Consider the following 10,787-nt stretch of genomic DNA (forward strand, 5'->3'; position numbering starts at 1 on the left):
GATGGGTCACTCTGCTCATTACAGGGAAAACACACAAAATTTCCTTTTCTCTCTCAGGTGCAGCACACCTGAGTGCCATGAGTTCTTTATAGTGGACTTTTTTTTTTTACAAGCTTGGTGATGCCAACATTAGAATGAGACCTTAAACATGCAGGATGTCGGCCCCTGATGCCCTGGAGTAGAGCAGCCCTACTTATCACTATTTTATCTGACAACATCACTGATATCTAAGTGTGTTATGTCCACTACTCTTAATAAGCTGTGTTAAAATGTCGATGGCTTCTTTGCCATTTTTACAGTTTACATCGGAGCCTTTTGCGGGCTGAATTTGGCCCACAGACCCTACGTTGAACACTCTCTGCTCTGCAGTGACGGTGGAAATCACCTGAAGTTCCTGCTGTAGTGGCGGGTGTTGTCCAGCAGGGGGCGGGGCAGCTCGGGGCGTGTTGTTGGGGGGGCGGGGCTTCCGTTACGTCACCGGTGTGGCGCTGTCCGTCGTCCGCTCCTGCTGTCCGACGGGTGGAGTTTGGCCTCAGTCCGCAAGACAAAGACAAAGTGATGGATCAGTGATGTCCTGCCGTGCCGGTGCCGGACGCAACGTGACTCGAAGGTCGGTTTTCGCCGCCATTTGGCCTTTAAGCGTCACATATCCGCACGGATAACCGTCACGAACCGAGCCGTCCCGCGGTCCGGAGCTAGTGTTAGCAGGGCGATGGAAGCACGCCAGGAGACACAATCTCTAGCACAAAGTGTTAGCTCCGGAGGCCACGGGCTCACTTCAGCTCGGGCTTTTAAATAAAACCATGTGGGTCCTGGAGGGGTCAGTTTCAGCACCCGGCTCCGAGCCGAGCCTCACTCCTGTTGAATTGCCGCGTTGGTCGATATGAGCTTTGATACGGTCACTGAAAGCCGAGGCTAGCGGTTCACTGACGGCTAATCCCAGTCGGTGTGTCCGTGTCTGTGTCCGGGATGCAGCTAGCCGTCCCGCTGCATCACCGCACGGCGTGAGGATGGAGGGCCTCTCGGCTAACAGTATCTCTGCACCGCAGCTGATAACAAGTTTATCTGCTCCTTCACAGACAAAGCCTGCAGGACCGCTATTTTTGAACTAGTGACACATTTCTCAGAGTAAAGCTTTGTGTGGATACAGAGGATGCTCCACCAGGACGCATTGTGTTTCATGACTAAAATTAACCCTCATGCTCTCTGTGCTGATGCTGACACTTTGTTTACATCTTTTCAGGGTTCTTTTGTGCGACACTGAGCCTGCTCGCCCCTTTGGATCTGCACCAGACAACAGAAAGCACCTGCTGTGACCAGGCTTGTTTTTATTTCATTGTTTACATCTCCTCCATCAGCAGGATCTCTCTCTCATGTAGCATAGGACATCTGCTCCGAAGACAGTGTTTCACAGCAGCTGCTTCAAGGATTTAAGCCTTTTTTTTTAATTCTTCTCTGAAGCTGAATTCAGTTCAGCTTCAGAGACAGAGACCTACTCATGCTGCGACTAATGGAATTTATGGATAATGCCCAAGAGGGCAACGTCAAGATGGACACCTGTGTTTCTATTGATAACCTGCCTGCTGTGAGGAGAAGCTCCATCCCATAGTCATCTTGATGACGGCCTTGTGGTGACAAAAATTTAGGGCCTTTCGGGCCAGGAGGTGGACACCCGCACCTCCTCTGACTTCTGCTCAGCCCTGTGACTCCCAAGTGTTTCCTACTTTTTACCTGCTCCCCGACTTCAAGATGGAGCTCTTCTTCAACCCGTTTGATAACTTGGTGTGTATCCTGCTGGGCATCTCCTTCACTGTGTGGTTCACCCTGCTGCTGGTCTTCATCATCGTGCCTGCCATCTTTGGAGTGTCCTTTGGCATCCGGCGCCTTTACATGAAATCCTTGTTAAAGATCTTTGAGGTAAGCCTGCTTCCACACACCATATTATGTCTCTTTGAAGAAATTGAGACACTTACTGCACTTTGAGGCCTTGTGATCGTAAAATCAGTGTGCATAAGTCTTAACTAGATGCATTTTTTTTCTTCTTGTAGAATGTGCTTTTTTTCTTGTCTTAATAAAATAAAATGGTATTTTAAGCGAAGGGAAACGATTCCCAGCTCAGTTTTTCTGCTTGTTATTTGTGTTCAGCCAACCGATAGACACTCGGTTAACCTGCTGCTACAGATTAACGGCACTGCCACAGGGCATTCTTCCTGTCCCGTGTTATGTAACTGGAGAAAACAGTGGTTCAGACAACACTGTCTGTGACATGGCTTCATGTGCACAGTGTTCACTCTGAGGAGAAGCGTTTGATTGGCCAGCGATGCAGCTGCTCTGCTCTGGTGTCACCATCAGTAGTAAAGCACTCATCACTTTTCCATCGTATCCCTCTGAGAGCGGTGCCTGAAATAAATGATCCAGCAGGGGATATGGGAGATGTTCTTAGCTCCAGTAACAGAAATTAGATTTCAAAGAAAGGTCAAAGGACATGAAGTGCATAGAGAAAGCAACGTGGTCTGCTTTGCAATTTCTTGTTCAACTGTTGAGTTGTTCTGCGCTTCAAGGTATTCCTGCTGAAATCCCACACCTGTAACTCTCCTGGCAGGGTAAAGAAGTTAGAACTGTCTCTCACATGCGGCTCTGGAGTCACATGCTGCCACGGTTCCCCATGTGGTTTTTATTTTCTCCTCCCTCTTCTACTCAGATGATCATTACTTTCAACTACAGCTGCGTTTTTATACCCTGACTCGGGAATGGAACTTGAGATAACACAGTTTAGAGGTGGCTGCCAAGGAAAGCAAAATCTGTCTCGGATTGGTCGTGTTGCATGTGTCTTAATCAGAGAATATTTTAGTTAGTCTTTTTAGATCTATGGGTTAAAAAAAAGTTTGGAAACTTCAAATATTTAAATTTTAAGTTTTTGTTTTATATTTTAATGTGAAATGTGCAGGCCAAAGCTGAACACAACCCCACTGTAAAGCTTGACATTCTTGGAAGTTTTTACAAGTGGTCCTCTCCTCTCTTCCTGTCAATGTACATTCCCAACATTGCTGCATCTGCAGTTACTTTCAGACATGCAGATTACTTGGAGAGTCAGTAAATTCTCAGTGTGATTGATGCGTTAAAACCTCGATTTTGGGGTTGTAGTAGTTTTAGAAGTGAAGTGAAACTTGTCCGGCACATCCCAGCCAGTCGTTTCCTGAGCTTTCCCAGATTGTCTTACAGCTGGAAGAACACCGTGTCCTTTCTCTGGCCCTCCGCTTGTTTTCGTCTCAGCATGCTGAGCGCTGAACCTTCACATGTCAGAAATTCACCGCTTATATTTCTGACGCTTATTTGTCGTGTCGCACACACAACAGGGCATTTTAATGTGGGCTCCTTAAGGATGCTTGTGATTGCAAATAAGTGATTTTAGAGACATGAAAATTAAAGTTTTACATAGCAATGCATGAAGTTTAAGACAAGTTAACATGTGATCCTCAGCCTGAAGATGTTACTGATAAGCTTGACCAGAAGAATTCAGTTTACAGGTTACAGCGGTGCTCGTGTTGTAGGTCTTCTAATTTTCTTCTTTCTTTTTTCAGTGGGCCACGCTTCGGATAGAAAGAGGAGCAAAAGAAAAGAATCACCCCCTCTACAAACCCTACTCCAATGGTGAGGTGGCCGTGTTTATGCATGTTTATCTGGTCCAGAGGTGAGTAGTGCTGACGTCCTGCCTGTCTTGCACCGCTGTAGCAATCATTGCCAGGGAGCCCACCTCTTTGGAAGAGGAGATCAAGGAGATCCGGCGGAGCGGCAGCAACAAAGACCTGGACTCGGCCCCCGAGTTCGAGATGTCGGACATCTTCTATTTTGCTCGGCGGGGAGTGGAGAGCATCATGGACGACGAGGTGACCAAGCGCTTCTCCGCCGAGGAGCTGGAGTCCTGGAATCTGCTGACGCGCAGCAACTACAACTTCCACTACATCAGCCTGAGGCTGACCGTCCTCTGGGGTCTGGGCCTGCTGATCCGCTACGGTTTCCTGCTGCCTCTCAGGTATTCCTTCTGCACCCATCCTCTTCAGATACTCACAGCTTCATTTCAAAATCACAATTTCACTTTGCCTCTTCTTTTTTTAATTGCCATCAAAAGTTATTGCTCCCATCAGGTTGCATGCTTTACCCTCTCTGATTTAACTTAGTGTCATAGCGATCCACACTCATCTTACAAAAGGGACATTCCTGTGTAGTTTGCATGTTCTCCCTGTTCAGGCAAGGGTTTTTAATCAGGGTTTCTTCCCACATGCATCAGTTCATGGCTCCAAAATAAGTTTCCAAAGGTGTGACTGTGATTGCACTAATAGTTAACAGAGATCAGCAGGAGCCACACACGTCTGGAAAGATTGATGGAAGTGTTTTGCCTTTGGTGTAGAAATGCGGCTGATGTTGTAACGCAGCCATCAGTCAGAAAGCGAGTTATCAGCCACTGAACTGACACATCTGAGTTGTTTACTTCAGAAATGCTGTGCGTCTGTTACAAGGCTGACATATCTACACAAGAAGTGGATCACATGTGACGCTCTCTTGAATTCACCACTTTGACGGACTGCAGCACTCGGAATGAGAAGCCATGCAGCCATCATATCTGAAATCGGAGGCCTTTTTTTGCAAAAATTCCTCCATTTATGGCTTACTGCTGTCAAAAACATGTCAGCAGTGACATTTCATTTAAAAAATGTGTAAAATCTGTTTGAATGTTAAACTCTTTAGAAACATGTCTTCTATTTTTACCACATACTTGACAGGTTCCTGTTTCCAGGCCAGACTTCAGCTAACTTGTGTGTTTTTTTTCCTAAGATGAAGCTGTGATGGATAGATATGAGAACCTACTTCTATGTAGCAGCAGTTTGTGGTTTTGAGAAAACTTACAGCTACCTTTTTTTTTAAGAGTTCATGTTATGACAAGTCATAAATGTGTGCAGTTAATACAGAAGTGACGATTATCTGCGTTTGAGATATCATTTTTATTTTTTTTTAGGTGAGCTGATTGTAAATTTCACAACTTTTCCGTTGCGTTGTTTCGTAGAGTATCTGTAAATGCTGGCACATGCAGTGAGTAAAAGAGCTCTTAAATGAGACGCAGGGCCAGTGACTCAGTACTAATCCCTTCTGGCTCGTTTCCAGTTGCCAGTGGGGAGAGGAATCAGGCCACCGCCGCTGTGACACTCGCGGTTGTAGTCGCTCGTCCAGCCAATGAGTTCTCTCACTCACTACTTGTCTGGTTGGAATATTGGCTTGGCTCAGATTTAGCTTGGATCCTTCACCTGCCTTCCGTTTTCCTAATCCTCACACAATTTATTCAGCACCTTCTCCACCCCTGGATGACTGGTTCATCCAGATTATGTCGACCTGTTGGTCAGCTTAAGAATCCCTAATATGCCCTCGTGCAGTAGACCGGTGGGGGAGTAAAAGAGAGCACAACATACTGAAATGAAGATATAAACCCTGAACTCTTTGATAGAATGAATGATTCCATGTTTAAATACATTTTTCCTAACAGTGGAAGCTTGAGGTTCACAGAGAAACTTTCAATGCAAGGGGTTTTGGTTTACATTTAAATATCGAAAAGAGGTGCACTTTTTAAATTCCTAAATGAGCCCCTCATTCACACTCATGCTGTACATTCCCATGTTCGATGGCGTTATGCAATGTGCCTGTCTGCCTCTCCACCAGGGTCACTCTTGCCTTCACCGGTGTGGGCCTCCTCGTGTTCCTCACCTCAGTTATCGGGCTGCTTCCCAATGGAAAGTAAGACGGATCACTTTCTCTCGATGTGATAAATCCTGTCAGCGCAGACCTGGAGATGTGTTTGTGCTCATTCATCCCCTTTTCCTGCAGGATGAAAAACTTTCTGAGTCAAAAGGTCCATTTGATGTGCTACAGAATATGTGTCAGAGCTCTGACTGCCATTATCACGTACCACGACAGGTAAAACACACACACACACACACACATACACACTCACCGTGTTCACACGAGTGTGTCAGGTTTCTGACTGAATGCCAGCAGAAATAATACAAGTTAAGCAATGTATACAGGCACAAATTAACCAGAAATGTGATCTAATGCACATTATTGCAGAAGTGCTTCAGAACAACATACGGAGGAAGTTTCCGGTTGCACTCATTGATGCAGGGATCACCATCAGATTAAAATGACCCCCGTTCCTCCTCCTGGAGCTCATTAATCTGACCTACTTCGAGCCTCTTCTCCAGGTGATCGCTGGGCTGCAGGGAGACTTTGACTCCATCCTGGAATCCAAACTGAATTAACAATTAAAATAAGAGCTTAAAGACCAATACTGCATTAAGTTTATCACATATACTACATAAAAAATGCATCTAATTTCTTTTAATAATAAAAACACTCAGGTTTTTTTTTTTTAAAGGGTGATTTTCAGTCAAAAAGATGTAACTTCGCCTGCCTTGGCATTTTCATATAGTTTCATTCTTGTGGTTATTCTAATAGGATTCATGGCAGACCTCTGGCCAGGGGGCGGGCTCTATGTCACATTATGTAACAGTAACTGAATTATATTCAGGGAACAGCAATCGGGGTGTGTTAGCTGAAATCTGAACACGCAGAGCGTGAGCATGACGGGAGGTTGCCTGAGGCTGGACCCAAGACTGCCTGTCTGCCTTCGTATTCACTGCACAGCAGAATCCGGTATTGCTTTCTCTATTACGTAACTGTTCCAGCAAATTTTATTGTGGAAGACAAATAACCTATACCTGAGCGGGTGATTGATGAAGTGTGTGAAGGGTGTGTGTGTGTGTGTGTGCAGCTGCTACACACAGCTACAGCTTAGAGCAGGTGAGGGGGTTGTTTCAATCTTGAGTGGAACAGAAAATGGGCGGCTTAGCTTTGATCAAAGACGTGCAACAGGATGTCGAAGAGGAAGCTGATGCTTCATATATTTACTCAAACCTGTAGAGAAAAGCAACTTCTGTTGTGTTTGGCACGCTGCACTGCCGTTTGATAACGGTAACAGATCATTAATTTATCCTGGATGTTCCCGCCACGTTAGAAGTTTCATTGTTCATTATTGCTTTAGGCAACCTGATAATAGAAACCGAATTAAAAACAGCTAATAGACATCACTCAATGAATTAATTCTCAGAGGAGTTGTTTTCTAAACGTTAGGCGTTTAGTCCCCGGCCTGTTTGAACTTGTCCCAGTCAGGCGCTTAAAATACACAACTGACATAGGAAGTGTTGCGCTCTCTCTCTCTCTCTCTCTCTATTTGAGATAGTAACTCTATCTTTAGAATGTGACCCTGGTCCGTTAAGGTCCTGCGTGCTCGTGGGGTCAGATCTTTTAACATTCGACGCGGCGCTTTGTTTCCTCCAAGACGAGCAGGAGAGGCGGTGAACCGTGACTCTGAGCTGTTTTGACTTTCGCACAGTTTTCATGCATCGCTAACTCCGCGCTTTATTTTTATCTTCTCATTGTAGTGAAAATAAACCCAAGAATGGAGGCATCTGCGTCGCCAACCACACCTCACCCATCGACGTCATCATCCTGGCCAGCGACGGCTGCTACGCCATGGTAAACAGCCGGCTTCCTGACAGGAAACCATGTGACCCGCGGCTCTTTGTTAAAGCGACGTCTCCTTGCTTGTTTGCGTTTGTGTCAGGTCGGCCAAATTCACGGGGGCCTGATGGGAGTCATCCAGAGGTCCATGGTCAAGGCTTGTCCTCACATTTGGTTTGAACGCTCAGAAGTGAAAGACCGACATCTGGTGGCCAAAAGGTATCATTACAACATGTGTGCACTGTCTTATGTTCAAGTGAAGTAATAAATTTACACAATCATTGAAATCAAGAAGGTCCTAAGTCAACCTCCTTTCTTTTACTTTTCATTCTTCTCATTTTGCAGGTTAAGCGACCATGTAGAAGATAAATCTAAACTGCCCATCCTCATCTTCCCTGAAGGTGAGCGTGTTCAAATCGCTGTTTTAGTCTTTTAGTATTTTTATTTTGAATAGAATTCATTGTTTTCTTCATCTATCATTTCTTTTCTTCCCAGGCACCTGCATCAACAACACATCCGTCATGATGTTCAAGAAGGGCAGTTTTGAGATCGGAGCCACCGTCTACCCAGTGGCCATTAAGGTGAGCATCGTGAAAATGTGTCATCCTCCGTTTTCTGTGCAGTTTTCACTGTTAACTTGAACACAAATTGGATCATAACATTTTTGGCATTTCGGTGTGTCAGTATGATCCCAGATTCGGAGACGCTTTCTGGAACAGCAGCAAGTTCGGGATGGTCAACTACCTTCTGCGCATGATGAGCAGCTGGGCCATCGTCTGCAGCGTGTGGTACCTTCCCCCCATGTCCAGAGAAGTAAGACTCGGTGTTCTCTGGCAAATGCATCTAGTTCTGTAGAAATCAAGCTTTATCTAATTGCACTGATGTTTCAGTGTTGTACTCTAAGTATCAGTAGAAGGTAGATTACATTGTCGATTCTAAATAAAACTTTTGAAATCCTTTGTTATTCTAGTTGTGACCATTTTCCCTCTTTCCTTCTCTGACAGGAGGGAGAGGACGCTGTGCAGTTTGCGAACCGTGTGAAGGCAGCCATCGCCAGGCAGGGAGGACTGGTGGACCTCCTGTGGTAAGATACTGAGTTCTCCACTGCTCTGAAGCCTGCAGGACGTGATGATTGTATTCATGGATCAAATATTCCTCTAAAAACAATCCTCAGCGTTACTGTTTCCATTACAGACGAAGCTGCTTTATTTCTTCACAATTGCTAAATTCTAGAAACCTACTAGTACTAAACATACTGAATCTGACTTTTGATCTCCTCTCTTTCAAGGGACGGAGGGTTGAAGCGAGGAAAGGTAAAAGACACTTTTAAAGAAGAGCAGCAGAAGCTGTACAGCAAAATGCTGGTGGGCACTCAGGAGGACCGCAGCCGCTCCTGAACGGACTCCCCTGGACGGGAACCAGCTCAGAAAACCCAGCACCTCTGACCCGACCGGCAGCCAGCCGCGGCGCCGCTCTCTGCCGAGGCACCCGGACTGGAAAATCCTCCCCCCGCCCCCGATGTCAGCTGTACTCCATTTGGCTTCCTCGGTCACTGCCTCAGCCTGGCATGTTCAGTTCGTATCGCCGTTACGGGTCATTCAGAGTCCGCTGCTCTGCGTCGGGAAAGCTTGACTTGAACTCCCTGCTTGCATTAGAGGCGAACAGCGCACACAGAAAGTCTTCCTCGATGGCAGTCTTCTTTGCAAGCAAAATGTGTATTATTACCTATCATTGAGTTCCTGTCTTTGTTTGATAGTCACCACTATAACTTTTTAAGTTTCCACGTGTTTGTATCGCTGTGTGTTTCGGTCCCGCTCCTCAGTGTAACGGGGGCGGAGGGCAGTTACTGTAGATACAAACCCACTTAGTTCTTAAAGCTCAGACTTGAGTTGGGGGTTTTTCATGACTGGCACCAGTGCCAGGTTTTGTTACATTTCAGATATTTTTATGGGCTTTTTCCACAAGAACAGAACTTGTATTTGAAGCTTTTTGTGTTTTGCATCAAGACTCTGTGACATGTGGTCACAGCCGGAGTTGCTTTGCCGTCACGTGGTCATTTTCTGTCATTTCTTTTTTTTTTTTTTCTCCACGGAGTGTGTAAATCTACACACTATGAAGTGGAAACTGTGCCGTTAATCCGACGAATGGCTTTTTTTTTTTAAAGGTACATCCTCCTCCTCAGGTTGAATAATGCAACATAACTGAAGAGAGGAGTTTTAGTCGAGTCCATCCATCGACAGCAGTTTCTCGGTTGTTTTTAATTAGTCTTTTTAACGCGAATGGGAAAACAGGTCTCGACACATGAGACTTTTCTAAACCTAAAACATGGTCCTCGTGGCAAAGAGCTGATAGATATTCACACTAACACACTCCTAACTGGACATTAGCTTCCTGCTTTTTGCAGTGAGCCTCCTGCCTCATTCATTTTCAGTGAAGTCTAAAAAGCGATTGTCTTTATTTCCCCCACTCATCAATAACCCTCCTCTGGCTCGGCAGCCTGGACGCGGTTTTAAAAAGAGCCCGCAGCTGTAGTTTGGACTACAACTCAGTGGGCCTCACGGGTTCCTCCTCAACATATTTATCACATTTGTTTGACTTTTTTTTTTTTTTTCTTTCTTCAATGGGACGGTCATTAAGATTGTGTCAAATCAGTCCATCAAAATAAATGTTGAAGAATGTGACTCCATGTTGCTGCTTCAGACTTCTTTTTTTGTGCTTTAATGGATTGAAATAAGAATTTTGAAAATACCTCTTAGTTAATGCTGCTATGAAAAGATTCACCTTCCGAACTACAACCATGTGTGTGTACGTCTCTCACTGAACGTTCAGCAGCCGCTTCATCCGAAACCAGAGCCTGTCGCGACCGCCATAAAGCACCTTGGGGCCCTTTTCAGAGAGGCTTCTTTGTAAACCCTTTGTCTCCAGACCGGTGACGGACATGGCAGCATTCTTTTGCATCCCTGTTTGCAATAGTCTCAAATGGACGTGTTGACGTTGGCGGATAAAGGCGCACAGTGCTCGGAGGAGGAGTGAGAGGAAGCAGGGAGAGGAGCTCAAAAGGCCCGGTTGTGTAAGCCGTGCCGTGGTTGAGCGGCTCGCTCGCGGCGCTATGGAGAGGCAGAGTCAGGCCCCCAGCCGTCTTTGCTTTGCCCCCGGGGGCCGGGCTGCGGTCCAGACGGCTGCATGGCACAGCGCCATGTGCTCTAAATGCATGTTTT

General features: G+C 45.8%; 1 protein-coding gene across 1 annotated transcript; it reads left to right on the forward strand.

The window, feature by feature from the left end:
* The first annotated feature begins 483 nt into the window (after window positions 1-483).
* Window positions 484-10,255, forward strand: LOC115397913 (glycerol-3-phosphate acyltransferase 4). The gene is made up of 13 exons (XM_030104454.1): window positions 484-610; window positions 1,244-1,917; window positions 3,582-3,651; window positions 3,733-4,033; window positions 5,710-5,784; window positions 5,875-5,964; window positions 7,491-7,584; window positions 7,673-7,788; window positions 7,915-7,970; window positions 8,065-8,150; window positions 8,254-8,382; window positions 8,574-8,653; window positions 8,858-10,255. Exons 2-13 carry the CDS (start codon window positions 1,750-1,752, stop codon window positions 8,964-8,966), a joined length of 1,374 nt encoding a protein of 457 aa, XP_029960314.1. The 5' UTR covers window positions 484-610; window positions 1,244-1,749; the 3' UTR covers window positions 8,967-10,255.
* Window positions 10,256-10,787: the final 532 nt, after the last annotated feature.

Source organism: Salarias fasciatus, chromosome 12 (genome assembly GCF_902148845.1).
Source record: "Salarias fasciatus chromosome 12, fSalaFa1.1, whole genome shotgun sequence".
In the NCBI taxonomy this organism is placed as follows: Eukaryota; Metazoa; Chordata; class Actinopteri; order Blenniiformes; family Blenniidae; genus Salarias; species Salarias fasciatus.